Genomic DNA, 13,716 nt, shown 5'->3' on the forward strand with positions numbered 1-13,716 from the left:
CATTATTAGAGGACAGTGAGGCTCCCCTCTAGTAAAGGGAACATTATTAGAGGACAGTGAGGCTCCCCTCTAGTAAAGGGAACATTATTAGAGGACAGTGAGGCTCCCCTCTAGTAAAGGGAACATTATTAGAGGACAGTGAGGCTCCCCTCTAGTAAAGGGAACATTATTAGAGGACAGTGAGGCTCCCCTCTAGTAAAGGGAACATTATTAGAGGACAGTGAGGCTCACCTCTAGTAAAGGGAACATTATTAGAGGACAGTGAGGCTCACCTCTAGTAAAGGGAACATTATTAGAGGACAGTGAGGCTCCCCTCTAGTAAAGGGAACATTATTAGAGGACAGTGAGGCTCCCCTCTAGTAAAGGGAACATTATTAGAGGACAGTGAGGCTCCCCTCTAGTAAAGGGAACATTATTAGAGGACAGTGAGGCTCCCCTCTAGTAAAGGGAACATTATTAGAGGACAGTGAGGCTCACCTCTAGTAAAGGGAACATTATTAGAGGACAGTGAGGCTCCCCTCTAGTAAAGGGAACATTATTAGAGGACAGTGAGGCTCCCCTCTAGTAAAGGGAACATTATTAGAGGACAGTGAGGCTCCCCTCTAGTAAAGGGAACATTATTAGAGGACAGTGAGGCTCACCTCTAGTAAAGGGAACATTATTAGAGGACAGTGAGGCTCCCCTCTAGTAAAGGGAACATTATTAGAGGACAGTGAGGCTCACCTCTAGTAAAGGGAACATTATTAGAGGACAGTGAGGCTCCCCTCTAGTAAAGGGAACATTATTAGAGGACAGTGAGGCTCACCTCTAGTAAAGGGAACATTATTAGAGGACAGTGAGGCTCCCCTCTAGTAAAGGGAACATTATTAGAGGACAGTGAGGCTCACCTCTAGTAAAGGGAACATTATTAGAGGACAGTGAGGCTCCCCTCTAGTAAAGGGAACATTATTAGAGGACAGTGAGGCTCACCTCTAGTAAAGGGAACATTATTAGAGGACAGTGAGGCTCCCCTCTAGTAAAGGGAACATTATTAGAGGACAGTGAGGCTCCCCTCTAGTAAAGGGAACATTATTAGAGGACAGTGAGGCTCCCCTCTAGTAAAGGGAACATTATTAGAGGACAGTGAGGCTCACCTCTAGTAAAGGGAACATTATTAGAGGACAGTGAGGCTCACCTCTAGTAAAGGGAACATTATTAGAGGACAGTGAGGCTCACCTCTAGTAAAGGGAACATTATTAGAGGACAGTGAGGCTCCCCTCTAGTAAAGGGAACATTATTAGAGGACAGTGAGGCTCACCTCTAGTAAAGGGAACATTATTAGAGGACAGTGAGGCTCACCTCTAGTAAAGGGAACATTATTAGAGGACAGTGAGGCTCACCTCTAGTAAAGGGAACATTATTAGAGGACAGTGAGGCTCACCTCTAGTAAAGGGAACATTATTAGAGGACAGTGAGGCTCCCCTCTAGTAAAGGGAACATTATTAGAGGACAGTGAGGCTCCCCTCTAGTAAAGGGAACATTATTAGAGGACAGTGAGGCTCCCCTCTAGTAAAGGGAACATTATTAGAGGACAGTGAGGCTCCCCTCTAGTAAAGGGAACATTATTAGAGGACAGTGAGGCTCACCTCTAGTAAAGGGAACATTATTAGAGGACAGTGAGGCTCCCCTCTAGTAAAGGGAACATTATTAGAGGACAGTGAGGCTCACCTCTAGTAAAGGGAACATTATTAGAGGACAGTGAGGCTCCCCTCTAGTAAAGGGAACATTATTAGAGGACAGTGAGGCTCACCTCTAGTAAAGGGAACATTATTAGAGGACAGTGAGGCTCACCTCTAGTAAAGGGAACATTATTAGAGGACAGTGAGGCTCACCTCTAGTAAAGGGAACATTATTAGAGGACAGTGAGGCTCACCTCTAGTAAAGGGAACATTATTAGAGGACAGTGAGGCTCCCCTCTAGTAAAGGGAACATTATTAGAGGACAGTGAGGCTCACCTCTAGTAAAGGGAACATTATTAGAGGACAGTGAGGCTCACCTCTAGTAAAGGGAACATTATTAGAGGACAGTGAGGCTCCCCTCTAGTAAAGGGAACATTATTAGAGGACAGTGAGGCTCACCTCTAGTAAAGGGAACATTATTAGAGGACAGTGAGGCTCACCTCTAGTAAAGGGAACATTATTAGAGGACAGTGAGGCTCCCCTCTAGTAAAGGGAACATTATTAGAGGACAGTGAGGCTCCCCTCTAGTAAAGGGAACATTATTAGAGGACAGTGAGGCTCCCCTCTAGTAAAGGGAACATTATTAGAGGACAGTGAGGCTCCCCTCTAGTAAAGGGAACATTATTAGAGGACAGTGAGGCTCACCTCTAGTAAAGGGAACATTATTAGAGGACAGTGAGGCTCCCCTCTAGTAAAGGGAACATTATTAGAGGACAGTGAGGCTCACCTCTAGTAAAGGGAACATTATTAGAGGACAGTGAGGCTCCCCTCTAGTAAAGGGAACATTATTAGAGGACAGTGAGGCTCACCTCTAGTAAAGGGAACATTATTAGAGGACAGTGAGGCTCCCCTCTAGTAAAGGGAACATTATTAGAGGACAGTGAGGCTCACCTCTAGTAAAGGGAACATTATTAGAGGACAGTGAGGCTCCCCTCTAGTAAAGGGAACATTATTAGAGGACAGTGAGGCTCCCCTCTAGTAAAGGGAACATTATTAGAGGACAGTGAGGCTCCCCTCTAGTAAAGGGAACATTATTAGAGGACAGTGAGGCTCCCCTCTAGTAAAGGGAACATTATTAGAGGACAGTGAGGCTCCCCTCTAGTAAAGGGAACATTATTAGAGGACAGTGAGGCTCACCTCTAGTAAAGGGAACATTATTAGAGGACAGTGAGGCTCACCTCTAGTAAAGGGAACATTATTAGAGGACAGTGAGGCTCACCTCTAGTAAAGGGAACATTATTAGAGGACAGTGAGGCTCCCCTCTAGTAAAGGGAACATTATTAGAGGACAGTGAGGCTCACCTCTAGTAAAGGGAACATTATTAGAGGACAGTGAGGCTCACCTCTAGTAAAGGGAACATTATTAGAGGACAGTGAGGCTCACCTCTAGTAAAGGGAACATTATTAGAGGACAGTGAGGCTCACCTCTAGTAAAGGGAACATTATTAGAGGACAGTGAGGCTCCCCTCTAGTAAAGGGAACATTATTAGAGGACAGTGAGGCTCCCCTCTAGTAAAGGGAACATTATTAGAGGACAGTGAGGCTCCCCTCTAGTAAAGGGAACATTATTAGAGGACAGTGAGGCTCCCCTCTAGTAAAGGGAACATTATTAGAGGACAGTGAGGCTCACCTCTAGTAAAGGGAACATTATTAGAGGACAGTGAGGCTCCCCTCTAGTAAAGGGAACATTATTAGAGGACAGTGAGGCTCACCTCTAGTAAAGGGAACATTATTAGAGGACAGTGAGGCTCCCCTCTAGTAAAGGGAACATTATTAGAGGACAGTGAGGCTCACCTCTAGTAAAGGGAACATTATTAGAGGACAGTGAGGCTCACCTCTAGTAAAGGGAACATTATTAGAGGACAGTGAGGCTCACCTCTAGTAAAGGGAACATTATTAGAGGACAGTGAGGCTCACCTCTAGTAAAGGGAACATTATTAGAGGACAGTGAGGCTCCCCTCTAGTAAAGGGAACATTATTAGAGGACAGTGAGGCTCACCTCTAGTAAAGGGAACATTATTAGAGGACAGTGAGGCTCACCTCTAGTAAAGGGAACATTATTAGAGGACAGTGAGGCTCCCCTCTAGTAAAGGGAACATTATTAGAGGACAGTGAGGCTCGCCTCTAGTAAAGGGAACATTATTAGAGGACAGTGAGGCTCACCTCTAGTAAAGGGAACATTATTAGAGGACAGTGAGGCTCCCCTCTAGTAAAGGGAACATTATTAGAGGACAGTGAGGCTCCCCTCTAGTAAAGGGAACATTATTAGAGGACAGTGAGGCTCCCCTCTAGTAAAGGGAACATTATTAGAGGACAGTGAGGCTCACCTCTAGTAAAGGGAACATTATTAGAGGACAGTGAGGCTCCCCTCTAGTAAAGGGAACATTATTAGAGGACAGTGAGGCTCCCCTCTAGTAAAGGGAACATTATTAGAGGACAGTGAGGCTCCCCTCTAGTAAAGGGAACATTATTAGAGGACAGTGAGGCTCCCCTCTAGTAAAGGGAACATTATTAGAGGACAGTGAGGCTCCCCTCTAGTAAAGGGAACATTATTAGAGGACAGTGAGGCTCACCTCTAGTAAAGGGAACATTATTAGAGGACAGTGAGGCTCACCTCTAGTAAAGGGAACATTAGAGGACAGTGAGGCTCACCTCTAGTAAAGGGAACATTATTAGAGGACAGTGAGGCTCACCTCTAGTAAAGGGAACATTATTAGAGGACAGTGAGGCTCCCCTCTAGTAAAGGGAACATTATTAGAGGACAGTGAGGCTCCCCTCTAGTAAAGGGAACATTATTAGAGGACAGTGAGGCTCCCCTCTAGTAAAGGGAACATTATTAGAGGACAGTGAGGCTCCCCTCTAGTAAAGGGAACATTATTAGAGGACAGTGAGGCTCCCCTCTAGTAAAGGGAACATTATTAGAGGACAGTGAGGCTCACCTCTAGTAAAGGGAACATTATTAGAGGACAGTGAGGCTCACCTCTAGTAAAGGGAACATTATTAGAGGACAGTGAGGCTCCCCTCTAGTAAAGGGAACATTATTAGAGGACAGTGAGGCTCCCCTCTAGTAAAGGGAACATTATTAGAGGACAGTGAGGCTCCCCTCTAGTAAAGGGAACATTATTAGAGGACAGTGAGGCTCCCCTCTAGTAAAGGGAACATTATTAGAGGACAGTGAGGCTCACCTCTAGTAAAGGGAACATTATTAGAGGACAGTGAGGCTCCCCTCTAGTAAAGGGAACATTATTAGAGGACAGTGAGGCTCCCCTCTAGTAAAGGGAACATTATTAGAGGACAGTGAGGCTCGCCTCTAGTAAAGGGAACATTATTAGAGGACAGTGAGGCTCACCTCTAGTAAAGGGAACATTATTAGAGGACAGTGAGGCTCCCCTCTAGTAAAGGGAACATTATTAGAGGACAGTGAGGCTCACCTCTAGTAAAGGGAACATTATTAGAGGACAGTGAGGCTCCCCTCTAGTAAAGGGAACATTATTAGAGGACAGTGAGGCTCACCTCTAGTAAAGGGAACATTATTAGAGGACAGTGAGGCTCCCCTCTAGTAAAGGGAACATTATTAGAGGACAGTGAGGCTCACCTCTAGTAAAGGGAACATTATTAGAGGACAGTGAGGCTCCCCTCTAGTAAAGGGAACATTATTAGAGGACAGTGAGGCTCACCTCTAGTAAAGGGAACATTATTAGAGGACAGTGAGGCTCCCCTCTAGTAAAGGGAACATTATTAGAGGACAGTGAGGCTCCCCTCTAGTAAAGGGAACATTATTAGAGGACAGTGAGGCTCCCCTCTAGTAAAGGGAACATTATTAGAGGACAGTGAGGCTCACCTCTAGTAAAGGGAACATTATTAGAGGACAGTGAGGCTCACCTCTAGTAAAGGGAACATTATTAGAGGACAGTGAGGCTCACCTCTAGTAAAGGGAACATTATTAGAGGAGAGTGAGGCTCTCCTCTAGTAAAGGGAACATTATTAGAGGACAGTGAGGCTCACCTCTAGTAAAGGGAACATTATTAGAGGACAGTGAGGCTCACCTCTAGTAAAGGGAACATTATTAGAGGACAGTGAGGCTCACCTCTAGTAAAGGGAACATTATTAGAGGACAGTGAGGCTCCCCTCTAGTAAAGGGAACATTATTAGAGGACAGTGAGGCTCACCTCTAGTAAAGGGAACATTATTAGAGGACAGTGAGGCTCACAACTAGTAAAGGGAACATTATTAGAGGACAGTGAGGCTCCCCTCTAGTAAAGGGAACATTATTAGAGGACAGTGAGGCTCGCCTCTAGTAAAGGGAACATTATTAGAGGACAGTGAGGCTCACCTCTAGTAAAGGGAACATTATTAGAGGACAGTGAGGCTCCCCTCTAGTAAAGGGAACATTATTAGAGGACAGTGAGGCTCCCCTCTAGTAAAGGGAACATTATTAGAGGACAGTGAGGCTCCCCTCTAGTAAAGGGAACAATATTAGAGGACAGTGAGGCTCACCTCTAGTAAAGGGAACATTATTAGAGGACAGTGAGGCTCCCCTCTAGTAAAGGGAACATTATTAGAGGACAGTGAGGCTCCCCTCTATTAAAGGGAACATTATTAGAGGACAGTGAGGCTCCCCTCTATTAAAGGGAACATTATTAGAGGACAGTGAGGCTCCCCTCTAGTAAAGGGAACATTATTAGAGGACAGTGAGGCTCCCCTCTAGTAAAGGGAACATTATTAGAGGACAGTGAGGCTCACCTCTAGTAAAGGGAACATTATTAGAGGACAGTGAGGCTCACCTCTAGTAAAGGGAACATTAGAGGACAGTGAGGCTCACCTCTAGTAAAGGGAACATTATTAGAGGACAGTGAGGCTCACCTCTAGTAAAGGGAACATTATTAGAGGACAGTGAGGCTCCCCTCTAGTAAAGGGAACACTATTAGAGGACAGTGAGGCTCCCCTCTAGTAAAGGGAACATTATTAGAGGACAGTGAGGCTCCCCTCTAGTAAAGGGAACATTATTAGAGGACAGTGAGGCTCCCCTCTAGTAAAGGGAACATTATTAGAGGACAGTGAGGCTCCCCTCTAGTAAAGGGAACATTATTAGAGGACAGTGAGGCTCACCTCTAGTAAAGGGAACATTATTAGAGGACAGTGAGGCTCCCCTCTAGTAAAGGGAACATTATTAGAGGACAGTGAGGCTCCCCTCTAGTAAAGGGAACATTATTAGAGGACAGTGAGGCTCCCCTCTAGTAAAGGGAACATTATTAGAGGACAGTGAGGCTCCCCTCTAGTAAAGGGAACATTATTAGAGGACAGTGAGGCTCCCCTCTAGTAAAGGGAACATTATTAGAGGACAGTGAGGCTCACCTCTAGTAAAGGGAACATTATTAGAGGACAGTGAGGCTCCCCTCTAGTAAAGGGAACATTATTAGAGGACAGTGAGGCTCCCCTCTAGTAAAGGGAACATTATTAGAGGACAGTGAGGCTCGCTCTAGTAAAGGGAACATTATTAGAGGACAGTGAGGCTCACCTCTAGTAAAGGGAACATTATTAGAGGACAGTGAGGCTCCCCTCTAGTAAAGGGAACATTATTAGAGGACAGTGAGGCTCACCTCTAGTAAAGGGAACATTATTAGAGGACAGTGAGGCTCCCCTCTAGTAAAGGGAACATTATTAGAGGACAGTGAGGCTCACCTCTAGTAAAGGGAACATTATTAGAGGACAGTGAGGCTCCCCTCTAGTAAAGGGAACATTATTAGAGGACAGTGAGGCTCACCTCTAGTAAAGGGAACATTATTAGAGGACAGTGAGGCTCCCCTCTAGTAAAGGGAACATTATTAGAGGACAGTGAGGCTCCCCTCTAGTAAAGGGAACATTATTAGAGGACAGTGAGGCTCCCCTCTAGTAAAGGGAACATTATTAGAGGACAGTGAGGCTCCCCTCTAGTAAAGGGAACATTATTAGAGGACAGTGAGGCTCACCTCTAGTAAAGGGAACATTATTAGAGGACAGTGAGGCTCCCCTCTAGTAAAGGGAACATTATTAGAGGACAGTGAGGCTCACCTCTAGTAAAGGGAACATTATTAGAGGACAGTGAGGCTCACCTCTAGTAAAGGGAACATTATTAGAGGACAGTGAGGCTCACCTCTAGTAAAGGGAACATTATTAGAGGAGAGTGAGGCTCTCCTCTAGTAAAGGGAAAATTATTAGAGGACAGTGAGGCTCACCTCTAGTAAAGGGAACATTATTAGAGGACAGTGAGGCTCACCTCTAGTAAAGGGAACATTATTAGAGGACAGTGAGGCTCACCTCTAGTAAAGGGAACATTATTAGAGGACAGTGAGGCTCACCTCTAGTAAAGGGAACATTATTAGAGGACAGTGAGGCTCCCCTCTAGTAAAGGGAACATTATTAGAGCACAGTGAGGCTCCCCTCTAGTAAAGGGAACATTATTAGAGGACAGTGAGGCTCCCCTCTAGTAAAGGGAACATTATTAGAGGACAGTGAGGCTCCCCTCTAGTAAAGGGAACATTATTAGAGGACAGTGAGGCTCACCTCTAGTAAAGGGAACATTATTAGAGGACAGTGAGGCTCCCCTCTAGTAAAGGGAACATTATTAGAGGACAGTGAGGCTCACCTCTATTAAAGGGAACATTATTAGAGGACAGTGAGGCTCCCCTCTAGTAAAGGGAACATTATTAGAGGACAGTGAGGCTCACCTCTAGTAAAGGGAACATTATTAGAGGACAGTGAGGCTCACCTCTAGTAAAGGGAACATTATTAGAGGACAGTGAGGCTCCCCTCTAGTAAAGGGAACATTATTAGAGGACAGTGAGGCTCCCCTCTAGTAAAGGGAACATTACTAGAGGACAGTGAGGCTCCCCTCTAGTAAAGGGAACATTATTAGAGCACAGTGAGGCTCCCCTCTAGTAAAGGGAACATTATTAGAGGACAGTGAGGCTCCCCTCTAGTAAAGGGAACATTATTAGAGGACAGTGAGGCTCCCCTCTAGTAAAGGGAACATTATTAGAGGACAGTGAGGCTCACCTCTAGTAAAGGGAACATTATTAGAGGACAGTGAGGCTCCCCTCTAGTAAAGGGAACATTATTAGAGGACAGTGAGGCTCCCCTCTAGTAAAGGGAACATTATTAGAGGACAGTCAGGCTCACCTCTAGTAAAGGGAACATTATTAGAGGACAGTGAGGCTCCCCTCTAGTAAAGGGAACATTATTAGAGGACAGTGAGGCTCACCTCTAGTAAAGGGAACATTATTAGAGGACAGTGAGGCTCCCCTCTAGTAAAGGGAACATTATTAGAGGACAGTGAGGCTCCCCTCTAGTAAAGGGAACATTATTAGAGGACAGTGAGGCTCCCCTCTAGTAAAGGGAACATTATTAGAGGACAGTGAGGCTCCCCTCTAGTAAAGGGAACATTATTAGAGGACAGTGAGGCTCCCCTCTAGTAAAGGGAACATTATTAGAGGACAGTGAGGCTCCCCTCTAGTAAAGGGAACATTATTCGAGGACAGTGAGGCTCACCTCTAGTAAAGGGAACATTATTCGAGGACAGTGAGGCTCACCTCTAGTAAAGGGAACATTATTAGAGGACAGTGAGGCTCACCTCTAGTAAAGGGAACATTATTAGAGGACAGTGAGGCTCCCCTCTAGTAAAGGGAACATTATTAGAGGACAGTGAGGCTCACCTCTAGTAAAGGGAACATTATTAGAGGACAGTGAGGCTCACCTCTAGTAAAGGGAACATTATTAGAGGACAGTGAGGCTCACCTCTAGTAAAGGGAACAGATCCTTGTCTTCGTCCTTCAGCTGGTTCCACTTTGCTATCAGTGGAGGCATCAGCATCTGAATGTACTCCTAAACACATACAGTAAAGCCCACATTAGACCACACAACTAAACACATACAGTAAAGCCCACATTAGACATCACAACTAAACACATACAGTAAAGCCCACATTAGACCACACAACTAAACACATACAGTAAAGCCCACATTATACCACACAACTAAACACATACAGTAAAGCCCACATTAGACAACACAACAAAACACATACAGTAAAGCCCACATTAGACCACACAACTAAACACATACAGTAAAGCCCACATTAGACAACACAATAAACACACAGCTGAAAGGAGAAACTACATGCAAATGCGGTTTTGCTCGAGTCATAGCTGTGACATCATTGGGAGACAGAGAGCGTACGTAGTGTGTGTGTGTATGTGTGTACCGGCTTGTTGAGGTGGTGTCCCACGGAGTCAGCAAGCGTCCCTATAGCATCGTACAGTATAAGCAGGTTCTTGTGTTGGTACTTGTTGAAGGCAAACACCAGAGTGTCCAGGATGTAGGCCAGATAGGGAACCAACTCTGTACATGCCTCTTCTTCCAGAGTGGCAAAGGCACTGGGGGGGAGAGATAGTGGAAAGAGAGGGGGAGAGAGGAGTGGGATAAGGCAGGAGAGAAAGAGAGGAGGGGGATAAGGCGGGAGAGGGGGAGAGGGGGATAAGGCGGGAGAGGGGGAGAGGGGGATAAGGCGGGAGAGGGGGATAAGGCAGGAGAGGGGGATAAGGCAGGAGAGAAAGAGAGGGGGAGAGAGGAGGGGGATAAGGCAGGAGAGAGAGAGAGGGGGATAGAGAAGGGGGATAAGGCAGGAGAGAGAGAGAGGGGGAGAGAGGAGGGGGATAAGGCAGGAGAGAAAGAGAGGGGGAGAGAGGACGGGGATAAGGCAGGAGAGAGAGAGAGGGGGAGAGAGGAGGGGGATAAGGCCGGAGAGAGAGAGAGGGGGAGAGAGGACGGAGATAAGGCAGGAGAGAGAGGGGGATAGAGGAGGGGGATAAGGCAGGAGAAAGAGGGGGATAGAGTAGGGGGATAAGGCAGGAGAGAGGGGGGGATAGAGGAGGGGGATAAGGCAGGAGAGAGAGAAAGGGGGAGAGAGGAGGGGGATAAGGCCGGAGAGAGAGAGAGGGGGAGAGAGGACGGGGATAAGGCAGGAGAGAGAGGGGGATAGAGGAGGGGGATAAGGCAGGAGAAAGAGGGGGAGAGAGGACGGGGATAAGGCAGGAGAAAGAGGGGGAGAGAGGACGGGGATAAGGCAGGAGAGAGAGGGGGGAGAGGAGGGGGATAAGGCAGGAGAGAGAGGGGGATAGAGGAGGGGGATAAGGCAGGAGAGAGAGGGGGATAGAGGAGGGGGATAAGGCAGGAGAGAGAGAGGGATAAGGCAGGAGAGGGAGGGGGATAGAGGAGGGGGATAAAGCAGGAGAGAGAGGGGGATAGAGGGGGATAAGGCAGGAGAGAGAGGGGGATAGAGGAGGGGGATAAGGCAGGAGAGAGAGGGGAAGAGAGGAGGGGGATAAGGCAGGAGAGAGAGGGGGATAGAGGAGGGGGATAAGGCAGGAGAGAGAGGGGGATAGAGGAGGGGGATAAGGCAGGAGAGAGAGGGGGATAAGGCAGGAGAGAGAGGGGAAGAGAGGAGGGGGATAAGGCAGGAGAGAGAGAGGGGGAGAGAGAAATAAAAGGTTGTTTAGAACACCACTTCACAGTCAAGCTCTTCTTTTTGAAATGTTGTTCAAAAACTTTTGATTGGATCAACTGATCGTCACAATGATCATCATCTTGACTTCAACTCCAAGGACTGCCGTTCCCAGCTTTAGAACCCAGAGCCACTTATTACTGATCATTTAGAAATAAATCAGACATCTGGTCAAACATGAGCACAGCTACCAACAGCTGACCACATGCTGACTCACCTGCAGGCAGCCTCCTGCACCCTCTTGTTGGAGTCCAGGATGCGTTTGAGGAGCTCAGTCATCAGTGGCTTCAGATAGGTGTCAGGAGGCTGGCTGACCACCCAGTGGGCATATCGACTCAGGGTCCAGCAGGTGATGGAGCGCACCAGGGCCTTCTCATCACTCAGACACTGCACCAGGTGGGGGATGAGCTCTGGCAGGTAGGGGATCATACCCTGCATACAACCTGGGAAAATGACATGGGGTTAGACTATTGGGTTCTACTGGCTTTAAGATCAGCGGTGAAAATGGTGAAGAGAGATTGTCTTGTGTAGTCCTTCGTTCAGGTTGCATGGTAGAATACCCCTGACAGCTAGAATTAAGCAACTTCCTGACCACACAAGTGGACAAACACACTGTACATTCTCTTTCACCACTGTATAGTCTATCACTTCCTCCCCCTCCCAGTCTCTGCTAGTCCTTACCCTCAGCGATGGCCCCCAGGACCAGTATACCAGTCTCTGCTAGTCCTTACCCTCAGCGATGGCCCCCAGGACCAGTATACCAGTCTCTGCTAGTCCTTACCCTCAGCGATGGCCCCCAGGACCAGTATACCAGTCTCTGCTAGTCCTTACCCTCAGCGATGGCCCCCAGGACCAGTATACCAGTCTCTGCTAGTCCTTACCCTCAGCGATGGCCCCCAGGACCAGTATACCAGTCTCTGCTAGTCCTTACCCTCAGCGATGGCCCCCAGGACCAGTATACCAGTCTCTGCTAGTCCTTACCCTCAGCGATGGCCCCCAGGACCAGTATACCAGTCTCTGCTAGTCCTTACCCTCAGCGATGGCCCCCAGGACCAGTATACCAGTCTCTGCTAGTCCTTACCCTCAGCGATGGCCCCCAGGACCAGTATACCAGTCTCTGCTAGTCCTTACCCTCAGCGATGGCCCCCAGGACCAGTATACCAGTCTCTGCTAGTCCTTACCCTCAGCGATGGCCCCCAGGACCAGTATACCAGTCTCTGCTAGTCCTTACCCTCAGCGGTGGCCCCCAGGACCAGTATACCAGTCTCTGCTAGTCCTTACCCTCAGCGATGGCCCCCAGGACCAGTATACCAGTCTCTGCTAGTCCTTACCCTCAGCGATGGCCCCCAGGACCAGTATACCAGTCTCTGCTAGTCCTTACCCTCAGCGATGGCCCCCAGGACCAGTATACCAGTCTCTGCTAGTCCTTACCCTCAGCGATGGCACCCAGGACGAGTATACCAGACTCCTTGATGACCCACTCTGGGTGGAAGAGCAGCTCTTTGAGGAGAGGCAGGATGGGGAGGAGCAGGTCATCTCTGAACACGTTTGCCAACACGTCCAACGCTGCTGCTGAACACTTACCTGGAGACAGTGAGAGGGGGCGCGTTAATAAACAGAGGTACACAGACAATCACACAAAAAGGTCAACAATATCGATGGCGTGAGAGGGAGCGAGTGCGAGAGGGAGCGAGCGAGCAAGACAGAGAAAAAAGAGTAAGCGAGACAAAGCAAGAAAACCAGAAGAGAAAACCAGAAGAGAAAACCAGATAATGAGAGGTCCACTCACGGAGGTTCCAGTCAGAGATGGTGTCATCATCGTCCAGGTCATCATCATCATCATCGTCGTCATCGTCCTCGATGCCGTCACGGTCGCCCTCGTGTTGCTGGGCAACGGTACGGGAGCGGTGGAATCTGGGCCTGATGTCCTGCTCGTTGTCAGGGATGGCCTCATCATCATCCTCGTCCACATCACCCTGACCACACACACACAGTTAAACACACATTTCCACACTTGTAAGGCTACACACACAAAGGTATGCAATTCTAACTATTGATACTACTTTAAGACAGTGAGCTGCCTTCAGGGCTATAGCTAGGTAGCCATCAGTTGACCTATCAGACTATCCTAACAGCAGACAGAGACACATACATATTTATGCATGAAAAAATGTCATTGTAACCATAGTGACAGGCCCGTGACAGGACCTACACACAGCCAGGGTTGAGACATGGCCATGCCTGGTCTTTAAAACCCTCCACCGTCTCCCAGGGTTAAGGTGTGATGTGTCCAGTACATAACCACAAGGTGCAGTCCAGCAGCAGGCCATAGATCCATTTCCTGGCTCACACTCAGAGCAGACTGACCTTGAGCAGAATGATGTCGATCTCGGAGTACTTCATCCCGTTGACGAGCACCGGAATCAGCCTGGAACAGACAGGGATCGAGAGGTGGGGAATG

General features: G+C 47.7%; 1 protein-coding gene across 4 annotated transcripts in view; it reads right to left on the reverse strand.

Moving 5' to 3' along the window:
* Positions 1 to 13,716, reverse strand: part of LOC129818151 (transportin-1-like) — a 91,134-nt gene that overhangs the window by 44,071 nt on the left and 33,347 nt on the right. For all 4 annotated transcript variants that reach the window (XM_055873802.1, XM_055873800.1, XM_055873799.1 and 1 more), the window contains exons 10-15: positions 13,623 to 13,683; positions 13,045 to 13,231; positions 12,687 to 12,839; positions 11,473 to 11,698; positions 9,957 to 10,128; positions 9,491 to 9,577 (exon numbers count right to left, since the gene is read on the reverse strand). In XM_055873802.1, coding sequence (XP_055729777.1) covers positions 9,491 to 9,577; positions 9,957 to 10,128; positions 11,473 to 11,698; positions 12,687 to 12,839; positions 13,045 to 13,231; positions 13,623 to 13,683 — 886 coding nt within the window. The remainder of the gene's footprint in view (positions 1 to 9,490; positions 9,578 to 9,956; positions 10,129 to 11,472; positions 11,699 to 12,686; positions 12,840 to 13,044; positions 13,232 to 13,622; positions 13,684 to 13,716) is intronic.

This window comes from Salvelinus fontinalis, chromosome 21 (genome assembly GCF_029448725.1).
Source record: "Salvelinus fontinalis isolate EN_2023a chromosome 21, ASM2944872v1, whole genome shotgun sequence".
Lineage (NCBI taxonomy): Eukaryota > Metazoa > Chordata > Actinopteri > Salmoniformes > Salmonidae > Salvelinus > Salvelinus fontinalis.